This window comes from Neovison vison, chromosome 3 (genome assembly GCF_020171115.1).
Source record: "Neovison vison isolate M4711 chromosome 3, ASM_NN_V1, whole genome shotgun sequence".
Taxonomy (NCBI): domain Eukaryota; kingdom Metazoa; phylum Chordata; class Mammalia; order Carnivora; family Mustelidae; genus Neogale; species Neogale vison.
In genome coordinates this window covers 56,835,379-56,851,059 of record NC_058093.1, presented here as the reverse complement: position 1 = coordinate 56,851,059, position 15,681 = coordinate 56,835,379, and the positions used below count along the sequence as shown (strand labels likewise).

At 35.7% G+C, this 15,681-nt stretch overlaps 1 protein-coding gene and 1 long non-coding RNA gene across 19 annotated transcripts in view; one reads left to right on the top strand and one right to left on the bottom strand.

Annotated features, from left to right (window-relative positions):
• Positions 1 to 15,681, top strand: part of BAZ2B (bromodomain adjacent to zinc finger domain 2B) — a 315,898-nt gene that overhangs the window by 262,460 nt on the left and 37,757 nt on the right. For 17 of the 18 annotated variants that reach the window (XM_044242153.1, XM_044242152.1, XM_044242151.1 and 14 more), the window contains 5 exons: positions 528 to 742; positions 1,762 to 1,836; positions 3,001 to 3,244; positions 10,307 to 10,369; positions 11,361 to 11,505. In XM_044242153.1, coding sequence (XP_044098088.1) covers positions 528 to 742; positions 1,762 to 1,836; positions 3,001 to 3,244; positions 10,307 to 10,369; positions 11,361 to 11,505 — 742 coding nt within the window. The remainder of the gene's footprint in view (positions 1 to 527; positions 743 to 1,761; positions 1,837 to 3,000; positions 3,245 to 10,306; positions 10,370 to 11,360; positions 11,506 to 15,681) is intronic. The other variant, XM_044242145.1, reaches the window with a different exon arrangement.
• Positions 1 to 15,681, bottom strand: part of LOC122902525 — a 93,682-nt gene that overhangs the window by 51,807 nt on the left and 26,194 nt on the right. The window lies entirely within an intron of this gene.

Below are 15,681 nucleotides of genomic sequence, written 5' to 3'. Positions count from 1 at the left end.
AAGTTCGAATTTATCTTAATTTCAACTAAGCTACACATTTTGGTCAGCTTTGCTGTAGATAATATTGTAGAGTGAGAAGCTTCCAGATGCATCTGCTAATTTCTCTTCCATCTCTCTATTCATTCACTATAGCAGGCAGTGGCACCCATGACATTGAGAGCCAGAGCACAGTAGTCATGTTCTTGAACCTAGCCCCACCACTACTGATAGAATGTCTAGATAAAGCCTGGAGAAGCTTAGGATAGTCTCTATAGTCAAGGAAGGTGTGATAGACTATTTCTACCCATGAATTACATACTATTCTCCCTGCCTAACTTAACCAGGGGCTTGAAGAAGAAATAGAAGGAATGCAAGTACTTAAAAACTTGACTATCCTCTGTTGCCTATTTTTAACTCCACTCCATCAAAAATATGAATAAAGTCCTTGCCAGTAATATCTACATTTAATATCCATATTTTAAAATTATATTGTTTTTATGTCATGAATGGTTATGATCAATACTGATAAAAATGTCAAATTTTTATAGGCCAAAACAGCTCTTGGAGAACATTTGCTGAATGTTGGCGTGAATCGAGACAATGTTTCTGAGATTTTGCAGATTTTTATGGAAGCCCATTGTGGACAAACTGAACTTACTGAAAGCCTGAAAACCAAAGCTTTTCAGGCTCATACTCCAGCACAGAAAGCTTCAGTCTTGGCTTTCCTGATCAATGAACTGGCATGCAGTAAGAGTGTGGTGAGGTAAGCATACACCCAGACCTTTTTGGTGATAGTTTTCTGTTTTGAATTTGTCTAATCACAAAATAATACAAACTCATAATAGAACATTTTGAAGTAACAGACTACCACAAAAAAAAATTAAAATTGTACTTGATGGGGCACCTGGATGGCTCAGTGGGTTAAAGCCTCTGCCTTCGACTCAGGTCATGATCCCAGGTCCCAGGATCGAGCCCCACATCAGGATCTCTGCTCAGCAGGGAGGCTGCTTCCTCCTCTCTCTCTCTGCCTGCCTCTCTGCCTACTTGTGATCTCTATCAAATAAATAAATTTTTAAAAATCTTTAAAAAAAAATTGTACTTGATTTCACCATTCAGAGATGACTACTGCTAATAATATTTAAATGTATTTCTTTGCAGTCTGTTGAAACAAAAATTTGGATCATACTGTATACAGTCTTTGTGACTTGTTTTAATTATACAATAGCGTACCAAAACTGAAAGAATCCAAAATTTTTCTTTTTTTGACGTTTTTCAATGATAGATGACTACCTGATTTTCCTTAGTAGCCATTCCTAGAATTGGATAATTCTACTTTTTATTATACTATGTGCTAATGTAATATTAATATTTTTAGTTTTTTACTTTATTAATTTGTACTTTTTTAAAAAAACTATCCTCATTTAAAAGTCAAAGTAATTTCTCCACTGTAGTATTTCAAGATTTGATGAACAAATCCATGTCCAACTTGTTCTTGTTATTTGTTATATTACAGATTTAAATATGTTATTTTCAACCCTTTACCTTTGTAGAAAAAGGTTTGATTCAGATATTTTAGAGCTATGCATTTCTACCATTACTGGACATTTTAAGTTTTCTATATATCTCTAAGATATGATAATATATTAATATAATTTTCAATTGTTTTTGCTATTCATAAACAGTCATCATTTGTACTTACCAAAACTGCATCAATTTGCTTATTACCAAACTAATGTATTGCATAATGGATTAATTTATGTCTTCCGATTTTTGCATTGACAGTGAAATTGATAAGAATATTGATTATATGTCAAACTTGAGGAGAGATAAATGGGTAGTAGAAGGTAAACTTCGCAAGTAAGTCTTGTTTTATTAAAATCAGTTTACTGTTTTTCCTTTGTACAAGTTCCCCTATAAAGCATACAAATTACAACCTTATTTTGTCTTAGAATTAGAATAGTAAAGCTTAATAAGGATGAGATATGAAATTAATGAAACTCAGGGTCAGAATTTGCAGTGGACAGAAGTTATACTGAGATTTCATTAAGCTCATATTCTTCAAACTTAGAAAACAGACCATTTATCTTCTTTATTTCAAAGAAGTCGAGTAATCACATTTTCTAAGATTGTTGTTGCTATCAGGTTACTTTTGTCATAAACAGAATCTGTTTGGAATTACCGCCTTTTTAATTGCTTTCTAATTAAAGTTTGCTTTTACAGAGGGTCTAACATATCCAAATGTATTCAGCATTAAAACTTAATTAGCTTCCTGCCAGGAAATACAATGCTGAAATTATTCAACTTCTATGTTAAGAAGATAATTTCTTTATGGTAATTTGAACTGAAATTTATTCAGTCTGATAGTATAAGATCAGAAATTATCACTTGGCCATTGCTAGAGTTAATCTTTCCAGACTTATAAATTTTACTTTTTTAAATGTGCTCTAATTCCAAAGAGGTATCCTAAATAATTCTTGAAAGTTAATACATTCTATAATTTCTGGAAACATGTTTGTTAAACTTCTCAATTCTAATTTTTATTATCATTGATTTCTTCCTTATTGACAAAAATACCGTAAGATATTTTTGGCTCAAGCTCATGTTGTGCTCTTTGAGGTGCCTGGGTGGCTAAATCAGTTAAACATCAGATTCTTGATTTCAGATCAGGTCATGATCTCAGGGTCATGAGATCAAGCCCTGGGTTGGGCTATGCGCTAGATATGGAGCCTGCTTGAGATTCTTTCTCCCTTTCCCTCTACTTCCCCCCACCCTATGTGCACACTCTCCATCTCTCTCTCTCTCTCTCAAAAAAAAAAAAAAATCAAGGGGTGCCTGAGGGGCTCTGTCAGTTAAGCGGCTGCCTTCAGGATCCTGGGATGGAGCCTGCTTCTCCCTCTGCCCCTCCCCCTGCTTGTTCTCTCTCTTTCTCTCAAATAAATAAATCTTTTTAAAAAATGTTACGCTTTCTAAAAAGTACAGAGAGAAGACTTTACCATATCATCATTCTTTTCATATTTAAAGGCTCAGAATCATTCATGCTAAGAAAACAGGCAAAAGAGATACTTCAGGTGGCATTGATCTTGGAGAAGAACAGCATCCATTGGGCACACCCACACCAGGACGCAAACGAAGAAGGAAGGGAGGAGACAGTGATTTTGATGATGATGATGATGATGATAGTGATGACCAAGCTGATGAAGATGATGAGGATGAAGAAGATAAAGAAGACAAAAAAGGAAAGAAGACTGATATCTGTGAAGATGAGGTAATCAAATTTAGGTTGATTTTAAACTTAACGAAGACTGCATAACGTATTGGAAAATAACAGAATTTGGAGTCAAATGAATTTGTGTTGAACTTCATTTGGACAATTATTTACTTCAGATTCTTCATCTGAAAACTCAGTATGATTCACCTCTTAAAGTTTTTTTGTGATAATTAAGTAGATATTAAATATAATGCCTACACATAGAAGGCACTTATACCGAATAAGAGAAATGAAGTTTTTCTTTTTATATAATAACTTGAGCATTCTCGAGAGAACTATGCAGAGTCTTAACTTCAGGTATTCTCTTTATTCTGGTAACATAATGTCTTACATTTGCATGGTCCTTCATGTCCTAAAAGTGTTGTCAGATTTAGTGAGATTGGTAGATTTTCTAAATACCAATTTATTATGTGCCTAGCTTTGGGCACTTTTGACAAAGATGAGTAAGACACTGTGGAAGTCCCCTCTCAATTTACACTCTCACTGAGGAATATTTGAAATAAGAAAAAGTAATGTGTTAAGTGTTTACTGATTTAGTAGCAGTATTTACAATGTGCTAGTCAAGTACAAAGGAAGGGCATTTGACCTTTTTGAGGAATAAATTCTCACAAAGTCTTTCTGGACTCATTAGCTGAGCTACTTATTGGGCTGCATGTTGACCTGGGGAAGAATCCACAGAAAAGTGTTCCAGGCAGAGAGAACAGCATGAGTGAGGACATAGAAGCCTGAAACCACAATGTGCTTTAAGGGAATTAGTAGGTGCTCCAGTATTACTGGAGAGCCTCATATCCAACATAGCTCTGTATTAGGATTTTAGACTTTCTTGGTGATAGGAAGCTACTGGAGGATTAGAAGTAAGGTAATCGCCTGGGCAGACTTCAGTTTTATGTGACTCACTATAGCAATTCTGCAGAAGATAGAAACAGATTTGGGGGGGCGCCTGGGTGGTTCAGTGGGTTAAGCCGCTGCCTTCGGCTCAGGTCATGATCTCAGGGTCCTGGGATCGAGTCCCGCATCGGGCTCTAGTCCCGCATCGGGCTCTCTGCTCAGCAGGGAGCCTGCTTCCCTCTCTCTCTCTCTGCCTGCCTCTCTGCCTACTTGTGATCTCTCTCTGTCAAATAAATAAATAAAATCTTTAAAAAAAAAAAAAGAAACAGATTTGGGTAGGGCAAGATCAGAGGTGGGAAGATCAGTCAGGAGATAGTGCAATAGTTTAGATGAGTTGTGAGGCATCTGAAACTAGGCTAATGGTAGCTGGGATAAAGGAGGAAAGGATTCAATAAATAGTGGGAAGAATGAGTAGTATTTGAAGATGTGCTTTGTAGGTTGTTGGATGGGTAGGATTGACTCCAACTATCTGGCTTGGGAGACTGCATGCTGTTGTTGCCATTACTGAGACCAAGAAATCAGGAGGAGCAGATTAAATAGATGGTAGGGGAGGATGGGGGAGAAAACAGATAGTGGAAGGTAGGAAACGACAGCAGCCTTATTTTAGACCTGTTGAGTTTGAAGTACCTACGCAGAAGTTCAGCAGTCAGTTGGATTTAAGAATCTGAAGCCTAAAGTAAAGGTCAGCCTTGAAAATATAGATACAGAGGTTATTAACACATACACAGGGGATTGATTTAGTGTATAAAGTAGAAGACTGAAGTTGGAATCCCAGGTAACACTGATATTTAAGACCTCACAAGGCTTTTTGATGAAGAAGAAATAGAAAGAGATTTCTGTAGTGGGTCAGGGATCCCCAAGATCACCTCCAGAGTCAGTGACTTACTAGGTGAACTCAGAGAACTCAGAATCAAGTTACGCTATGTCTATGAATTCTTACAGCAAAAAGAAACAAAGCACAACCCGAAAAGGCTTATGGGCCAAAATCTAGAGGAAACCAGGCTCAACCTTCTAAGAGTCTTTTCCTAGGGAGTGACACAGGATGAGCTTATTTCTTCCAGCAATAAGTTGTAACATATGTGAAATGTTGTGTACTAGGAGAGCCCATTAGAGACTTGGTGCCCAGAGTTTTTACTAGGGAAATGGTCACATGGGCACCACTTGCATAGCATGAGCCAAAATTCCAGACTCCCAGAAGAAAAGCATGAATAAACCACATTGATAGCACAATTTAGTGAGCCAGTCTGATCATAGTGAAGGAAATCCTTTAAAATCCAAGTTCCCAGGGCCACCTGGGTGGCTCAGTGCGTTAAAGCCTCTGCCTTTGGCTCAGGTCATGATGGGGTTCTGGGATCGAGCCCCGCATCGGGCTCTCTGCTTGGTGATGAGCCTGCTTCCCCCCTCTCTCGTTCTGTCTCTCTTTCTGTCTGCCTCTCTGCCTACTTGTGATCTCTCTCTGTCAAATAAATAAATAAAATCTTTAAAAAATAAAATAAAATAAAATAAAATCCAAGTTCCCAGACACCAAGGGCCAATCTTAAGAGCAAGGCTTTCAAAGGATAGCAGTCAGGCCCACAATGTTAACTCTTTTCTACTTGTGTAGTAATAAAAATGAAGAAAATACAAACATTTCAAAAAGGAGAAAATTATAGTATGAAGGCAGCAGGAATCTCGTGTGATGAGGACTGGAAGTGTTTGCTGAATTTCGCGATGCGGACTCATTGGTAACCAGTGCCAGCAGTTTCATTAGAGGGGCAGGGGTGGAAAGCAGGCTATGAATGAGAAAAATAAGAAGTGAGAACGTGAAAATGACTGCTTTAAGCATGGTGCCTCAGAAGAAAGGGTAGTTAGTTCCTAGAAGTAGATGAAGACCAAGAATTTTTCAGCTATGAAAGACATGAGGTGATTTTTGGTTGAAGGGAGTCAAAAAAATAAGGGGGGGGGTTGAAGATTAAAGAGATGAAGAGAATAATTAATGGTATGAGGTCCCTAAAGATTTTGGAGGGTATTCAATCAAGGCAGAGGGGCTAGCTTTGAAGAATAGGATACAGGAAAGAAGACAAGGTCATAGAGGTGTGTGTGTGTGTGTGTGTGTGTGTGTTTAATGGAAGCTACCATAAGCCACAGAAATAGACATGTATAAAAGGGAAATAAAGGTCAAAGTTCCCTTTTTACCAGAAGAGAATGCTAAAGATACTGATAAGCCTGAAGAATGATACTCAAAAGATAAACTGCCAGTCATTCCTCTGTCCTCAATTCTGGGAGTGTTTAGCTAAGGAAGTTGAGAGATAATTCTCTTCTTTTTTTTAAAATGTTTTTTAAAGATTGTATTTATTCACTTGTCATAGAGAGAGAGAGCGCGCTCTTGGGCACAAGTAGGGGGAGTGGCAGGTAGAGGGAGAAGCAGGTTCCCTGCTGAGCAAGGGACCCCAGGACCACAGGATCATGACCTGAGCCAAAGGCAGACAACCAACCAACTAAACCACCTAGGCATCCCTCAAGAAAGAATTCTTTTCCTTTACTACATCAACTAAGTACTGCTGGATAAATAAGGAAAGAAGACTTAGAAGGATGAATTCATTGATAGAGTGTATGAAGAATTACTGAATCAAAATTTTGACTGAATCTGGATAATGTGGAGGAACTTACAAGGTCATGGTCATACAGTTCTCTTAAGTAAAAATAGCATAAATGCAAAATGTTTTCATAAACTCTTTCCCATGTTATATTTTAAACCAAAATGATAAAAATCTCTAGAATGAGCTTTACTTCTTTTGAGTATCAATCTGAAAAGGAGACTACATTGAGATTCCTTGCAGAAATTAATTATTTCATAACGTTGTACTTTTGAAACCACTTGATCATATATTTCCATGCTGTGATAAATAATGTGAAGGCTATATAATTTGGATATTAGAATTGTAATTACTCAAACAAAAGATACCATTTATAACTGGTTTGCTTCATTTGGCAAGTGAAGCTGACTCTGTAGCAGGAATTAAACCTTTCTGATCTTATTAATCACCTTTTCATAGAATTAGGATCACTCTTTAGCACTTAATATTATAAATTGTTTTGAAGTATTAACTCTAATAAATTTTAAAATACTGGGTAGTTATCCTACTAAATTAGAGTTTATTTACAGAAATTATTTGTTTTGCCTGGCTGCTTTTTTCACATGGAAAATTAACAAGCCATACATTTTTTTTAAGGGAGATTAAAAATCATTATTAATTATTTAAAAATCATTATGTTTCTTAGACAAGATGTATTATTTAAAGTGGTACTCTATTTTTTTTATGAGTGTTGAACTATAGAGTTAATTAGATTGTAGGGTTTCATTGATCAAAATTCTGGCAAATGTATATAGCTTGTTATTAATATGAGAAAACAGTTTAAAAGCTTTTAAAAATAATAAATATTTTAGGACCTAAGAAGGCAAATTAGCATTTCCTTTAAATGATTTGAGAGCTATTCTCCATAATGAAGAACTGGCAGCCACTTCTCAATTTCCTATTAAATAAAATCTTAACTATTTAATGAATCTAACTGGTAAGATAGGCACATTATTCCTCCAAAAATAGATTTGGCCTCTCAGTAGTTATACTTCTCAAAGGATTAATTGAAGAGACCCACATGATCTCTTTCAGTTAGAAAATACTGCCCTTGACTAAGTCATGGATAGCCCTTTGTCTCAAATATGATCCTATCTTCTCACTTTTCATTCCTTTAACACATGGAGTCTCTCTAATGCTTAGATCTGTGTTGAAACTTTTGTGAGCCTTAACTTCACAACTAGGCATGTAAAGTTATGTGGGCAATTAAACTCCAGCATATACGGACATATAATGGCCCTCCCTATGGGATGATAAACCGTGGAGAAAAATGGCAGGGATTCTGTATTCTTAATTTTCTTGTCGCCTTTCACTCTGGTCTTTCAGATTCTTTCATATTTCTTAAAATTATAGGGACTATTAGCCAAAGCTCCTTTAAATAGAGCTTTAGTTGACATTCTACTTCTTTTCCATCATAAGAAGAGTCTTAGAAAGGGCAGTTAGTTAATTTGGCTGATACATAGCTACTGCCATGTCTTGTTCCAAATATTTGTTGATTGAATTTTATTTTTACATAAGCAAATTATCAAACATTTATCCTTTGGTCAAAAGATCTGTTCAGAATCCTATAGATATGAATTATCTGTTTGAGAGTCAAAATTTAAAGATTTTAGGATTTTTTTTAACCCAAATAGAAATCATATTACTATTAGCACAAAAAGTATGTCCAAAATGCTTTTGTAATTTGGTTCACTAAATTTGGATAAGGAGTGGATAATGATAGATAACGGTAAAACTGTTGAGATTTTCCTTTCACTTCCTTTTATTAGGGCAATAACGATACCGGTGTAGAAATAACTGTTCACGAGTGGTTGATGGCAACATGGCTTTGTAAAAATGCTTATAGAAAGTGAACATCAAGGGCACCTCGGTGGCTCAGTGGGTTAAAGCCTCTGCCTTTAGCTCAGGTCATGATCCCAGAGTCCTGGGATCAAGCTCTGCATCAGGCTCTCTGCTCAGCGGGGGCTTGCTTCCTCTTTTCTCTCTGCCTGCCTCTCTGCCTACTTGTGACCTCTGTCTGTCAAATAAGTAAATAAAATATTTTTTTTAAAAAAAGTGAACATCAAAAATAAATTTCTGTTTTTTTTTTTATCCTAAGTTACCTATATCTTCTTATTAAAGTATAATTTTCAGAAAGAAGGAAAGTAATCTTACACACACACACACACACACACACACATATATATATATATATATATATACACACACACACACACACATATATGTATATGTATATAAATATATTAAATACCAGGAACTATGCTAGTTGCTTTCAGATCTGTTCTTACTTAGTTCTCACAAAAATCCTATGTTACAGATAATATTATGGCCAATTTACGAATAACAAAACAGTCTTAGAAGAGTTAAGTAATTTGCCTATATGAAAGTAGTGTAGCTGACATTCAAAGAAGCATATGTACTCTCTATTACCTCATGATTTCCTTCTCAAACATAAAATTTGGGGCTAGTTTTCCTATATTTATTTTCTAGAATGAAAAAATTCATATAGCCACATATGTACTTTCCATTCATGAAATTAATTCTGTATATAGTAGAGATTATTTTTTTCTTCTAAAATCTCAGTGTTCAAAATGTAACTTAACCTTCTTTGCTCTAAAAATGACTCTTTTGAATTAAGGTACCAGTATTTTAGCAGTTCCCGGGTTTAAAGCTTTAACATCATAATTTGCTCTTTCCTTCCTCTCCCTCACCCTTCCCTGCCTTAGATCCTGGACTTGTCAGGACTTATCAGTTCTAATTATGTATTATTTCTTACATCCATTTGCTTTTCTCATTTCTATTTCTTTAACACCAGTGACGCCCACATTCTCCTTCCCTCTTGAATCACTGCAGGAATCTACTAACAAGATTTGCCAATTCTAGTCCTTTCCCTGCTCCAGGCCATCTTACAACTGTTACCAGATTAATCTTTGTAAAGCATAGTTCTGCTGTTTATCCTCCCTCAAAGGATATCATTGTCCATTGCCAAGCATTCACAGATCTAGACAATTTAGCCCTCAACTCATCCCTGCCTTATTTCCCGCACTATCCTTAATGTACCTTTCAGGTCATGATATGTCACACTGTTCCTGGAATGCCCTGCCTTCTCTTCTCTCATTGATCAATTCCTAACCATTCTTCAACAGCTGAGTAAAACACAACTTCTTAAAACAGAAACAACAATAGCAACAATAAAAACACAACTACTTCCATGTAGCATTTCTTAGTATAGATTCCCACTAGAATGAATCTCACCTTCCCCTGAACTCTGTAACTCTTGATCTCTACTTAAATCTTGAGATCCTTATAGCTTCCTACTATTTGATAGTTTTTGTTTTTTAGTGTTAATATTTTCTCTCCCTACCATATTATTTATAAAGAGCAAGAACTGAGTCTTACTTATTTCCATAGTGCCTATCCTAGTACTTTGTATACTATTTCCATAGTGCCTATCCTGGTACTTTGTGTAAAGGAGACTTTCATTAAATATTTGCTGATTGATTAAAGAGATAAATCTTAAAAACAGGTAAATGATACTGTATTTTGTTATGTGTAGGATGAAGGTGACCAAGCAGCAAGTGTTGAAGAGCTAGAAAAACAGATTGAAAAACTGAGTAAAGTAAGCACTTTTCAGATTACAGTTAACATCTTTTTTTCAGTGTTTTAAAGATCCACCTTATATGGGATTAGTTCTTCTGGCTGCTAAATAAAAACAAGCTTTCTTAGAAGTAATTAAAATGAGGAGCTCTAGAAACAGTCTCACAATTAAACTTTAAAAGTTTAATGCCAACCAGTGTTAAAAGCCTAAACTTAATCAGGGCCTTATTCTGCAGCTCTTCATTTAAATACAAAATATAAGTAAATGCATGGTTTTATTTCTTGTAGGTAATTACTTTTGAAGTTTGATCAAATTCATGGTAATAGTTTCAGCATCTAATGTTTCATTTTACATTACTATATATGTATATTTTATTTGCATTAGATTTATAAACTATATATTTGTGTACTTCTCATTTAAAATAGTCAATTAAAAATTGAATTTCAATAACATTATTGAAGTTTTAAATGAACTTTTATAAAAAGGATGAATTTTTGGAATTATAATGAGATTAATATTATGAGGTAGCTATATATTATATCAATGTTAGATTCATCTCGAATTTATCCCAAAACTTAGTTGTATGTTACATAGGTTTACAGTATGAGTATAAAAACAAGCAAAAAAAACCAGATATGGTCAATTACATATGTGAGAATTATTTGTCATATACTATATAACCAATAGGATTGAGCCAGTTTTGGCCAGCAAAATACTTGATCACATTTTTATTATCAAGCATAAGACAAGCTTTACTATAAGATAACTGATAAAATAAAGCATGTTTAATCCATGGTAACAAAAATATTCCTGTTACTTTCAAAATAATTTCTAACTTTGTAAATGTTACTGAAATTGAAGTCAGGCATGTAATATTAACTCTTTTGCTGTCTGTTCCCAGAAGTGGAATTTAGCTGCTTATTAAAGGCATAATAAGTGTAAAGTCACTTATATATTAATTCTTAAACCAATTGACATCCATAGCTTAATTATATGCATCATTTTTTAACAGCAACAGAGTCAGTACAGAAGGAAGCTCTTTGACGCTTCTCACTCTTTACGTTCGATGATGTTTGGCCAGGATCGTTACAGACGCCGGTACTGGATTCTTCCCCAGTGTGGGGGGATTTTTGTAGAAGGCATGGAGAGTGGTGAAGGTAGGAACTGTTAATCTGTTACAAAATAATATGAAAAACCATATTTTTAAAAACTCTGTTACTTCTTCAATATATTTTGTGCTTCCAGAATCAAATTTGGTTTACGGGTAAACATTGTAAAACCTTGATCCCCATTCCTTTTGAAATCATAATGCCTCTTTCACTGATAAATATTCCTTCCATGATTTCTCTTCTGCCACTCTTTCTGACATCAAACATAGACTATTCCTTTCTTATTTAGTGGACAAGGATCTTTACCTGTATTATCCTCTGTAGCCGCTTCTCTATTTTTTTCTCCCATTGTCAGATTTTTTAACATGTGGTTTATTCTTCAACCTTTGCAACAAGCATCCATCCTGACAGTATCCCTAGACATAACTTGCTTAAACTAAGATCCTTATCATAATCCTCATTCATCTTGAAATCTTGTTCATGTTTGATATTTATGATCACCACCTTCTCCGTTAAACTTTTTTCTTTGAGTTTTGGGTTACCACAGAATCCTTGATGTTTTACCTTTAGACTGTTCTCTTGCTGCCTCCACTTGTGTTGCATTAACTAATCCAGTACAGGGCGCCTGGGTGGCTCAGTGGGTTAAAGCCTCTGCCTTCGGCTCAGGTCATGATCTCAGGGTCCTGAGATCAAGTCCCGCATCGGGCTCTCTGCTAAGCAGGGAGCCTGCTTCCTCCTCTCTCTGCCTGCCTCTCTGCCTACTTGTGATCTCTCTCTGTCCAAGAAATAAATAAAATTTTAAAAAAAATTAAAAAAAAAAAAAAACTAACCCAGTACACACTGTGTTTATGTGCTGATAAGCCATCTGGAATTGAACTTTTTAGAACCATGTGTTTGGGTGTTTCCAAATGTGAAAATTCTGATGGGACTGAGAGTATTAGTCAGTGCTCCCAAGTCCAGGGATGTAGCTGTGGCTCCACGGTGATGTATATAGGCAGAAACTTCTCCCAACACACTTTCTTTGAATACATACTTTATGCTAGGGATTTTTAGGCACTGCAGGAGGTTCAAAGACCTATAAAACACAATCCATGCCTTGTAGTAGTTTAACAGTCCAGTTAGATATCCAGGCCCAAATTTCTATAAGGTAGATGTTTTTAGCAATGGAACCAGCCTTTTTTAAAATAAAAATCTTTTGCCGGTGGGGGGAGGCAGTACTTAATGCACGTGAAGTACTTAGAGTAGTGGCTGGCATGTAAGCATTGTTGGCATATAGTAAACAGTGTTCTTTACACAATAATATATTTCCTATGGCTTCAGATTATATGAAGTAAGAGTATGAAGTCATGTACTGGAATGATACATGAAATCCAGGCTGTGCCTTTCCAGTGCATAAGCTGTTGATGGAGTCAGGGAGGGTACATGGAAGCTTCAGCTGCCTTTTATTTCTTTTTAAAAATTGATGTGGGTTGGCCAGCCTGACGATTTTACAAAAGACTGTGGTGGGTTCCTTTTTTTTTACCATTTGCATAAAATATTTTAAAATAAAAATATTTAAAGCATGGAATGAACACTGATCTGTAAGCAGGACTCCATGAGTCTAAAAAGTTTTTGCACAAAAAAGGAAATCATCAGCAAAATGAAAAGGCAATCTACTGAGTGAGTGAAAATATTTGCAAATCTTATATCTGATAAGGGACTAATAGCCAAAATATATAAAGAACTCATGTGACTCAAAGCAGAAAAACAATCTGATTAAAAAATGGGCAGATCTGAATGGACATTTTTCCAAAGCAAATATACTCATAGCCAACTGAACAACAGGCATATGGAAAGGTGCTCAGTATCACAAATGATCAGGGAAATGCAAATCAAAATCACAATGAGATCTCACTTCACACCTGTTAGAATGGCTAGAATCAAGAAGACAAGAAATTATAAGTGTTGGTGACAATGAGAAGAAAAGGGAACTCTTGGGGGAAATGTAAACTGATGGGTGGAGATGTAAATCAGTGAAGCCTATGGAAAAGATTATCAGTGTTCCTCAAAAAATTAAAAATGGAACTACCATATAATCCAGCAATTCTACTTCTGGATATTTATCCAAAGAAAAATGAAAACACGAACTCAAAAGGTATATATACCCCCATGTTCACTGAAGCATTATTCACAAATTATTCCACATTATTCACATATTATTCCAGGTTATGGAAACAACCTATATGTCCATCAGTGAATGAATGGATAAAGACAGACAATGTGGTCTACACACACACACACACACATCATATGGAATGTTACTCAGCCATAAAAAAGAATAAAATCTTGCTATTTACCACAATGTGGATGGACCTCAAGGACATTATGCTAAGTGAAGTCAAAGAAAGACAAATACCATATGATCTCTCTTATATGCGTAATCTAAAAAAGTAATAAAAGAAAAAGAAAAGAAAACCAAGCTCATAGATAAAAAGAACAGATTGGTTGTTGCCAGAGGTTGGAGGGAGGAGGGTGGTAGAAGAAATGGGTTAAATGGGTTAATCGTTTCTTTAGTTTTGTTTAAATAATTGTTTAAAATTTTAAAAATCTTATGCAGAACCCTAATACCTAACAAAAACAGAATTGTTCTGGGCTATGTATTTAGGAAACTCCTAGCTTTTCCAGATAGACCTATATCCCAGTATACTTGCTTTCCAATCCAGGGGTGGTCCCTTTGCAAGTCAGGGCACCTGGGTAGCTTAGTAGCTAAGTGGCTGCCTTTGGCTCAGGTCATGATCTCAGACTCCCAAGATCAAGTCTTGCATTGGGCTCCCTCCTCAGCGGGGAGTCTGCTCCTCCCTCTGCCTCTCACCCCACTCCTGTGTTCTCTCTGTCTCTCTCAAATACAAATAAAATCTTACACACACACACACACACACACACAAAGCTTTGCAAATCAGAATGAGGTCAGAAGCAGTGAAAGGTATAAACACAAAGTGTCTAAAAGGCACAAAACAGAGAAATGTTATATAGCCTATTTTTAATATTTCATCATAATTTTTGGCATACATGGCCAGCTCTATCAGTAGACTATGAGCTCTTGAAGGCAAAGACAAAAATAATCTGGGAGTTAATTACACCTTGGATTGGTGAAAAAGGGAGTGGAAAAATCAGTATGGGATCATTCTAGTAGCCTAGATATGAAGTAGGGAGACTGTAAGCCCAGATACAACCAAGGAACATGGGAAGACCATGGTATCTTAAAGGCAGAACTCCTGTGAGAAATTATTGTATATGATATAAGTGGAATCAAAGATAAATTTGATGAATCAATCCTCAGTAGAAAAATTGTATTTTTTAAAAATTGAATCAGAGAAGCCAAGAGGAGGAGTTTGTTTTGAATGAAATTAAATGAAAGTTTTAGTAGAGAAATCTATTTTTTTATTTAAGTATAATAACAGTGTTATATTAGTTTCAGGTATACAATATAAGTTTCAACAATTCTATACATTACTCAGTGCTCATCAAGATAAGTGTACTCTTTTCTTTTTTTAAAGATTTTATTTATTTGAGAGAGAGAGAACAGGTGCAGGGGGAGGGGCAGACAGAGAAGCAGACTCCCTGCTGAGCACGGGGCTCAGTCCCCGCTCTAAGATCATGACCTGAGCTGAAGTCAGGGGCTTAACTGACTGAACCACCCAGATTCCCCAGTATAAGTGTACTCTTAACCCCCTTGATTTCATTTACCCCCCAACCAACTCCACTCTTGCAACCAGTAATTTGTTCTCTGTATTTAAGAGTCTGGGGTTTTTTTTGTTTCATTTTTTACTTGTTCATTTGTTTTGATCTTAAATTCCACATATGAGCGTCAAATCCTATGGTATTTGTCTTTTTTTTTTGAGTGACTTATTTCACCTAGCATTATACCTTTGAGGCCTATCCATGTTATTCCAAATGGCAAGATTTTATTCTTTTTTTATAGCTGAGTAATATTTCTGTGTGTGTGAGTGTGTGTGTGCGCGCGCACACACACATCACATCTTCTTACTCATCTATTGATGGACACTTGGGTTGCTTCTATATCTTGGCTATTAAAAATAATGCTGCATGCAAAAGAATGAAACTGGATCATTTTCTTATACCATACATGAAAATAAATTAAAAATGGATTAAGGACCTAAATGTAAGACAGGAAACTATTTAAGTCCTAAAAGAGAATATAGGTAGTAACCTCTCTGACACAAC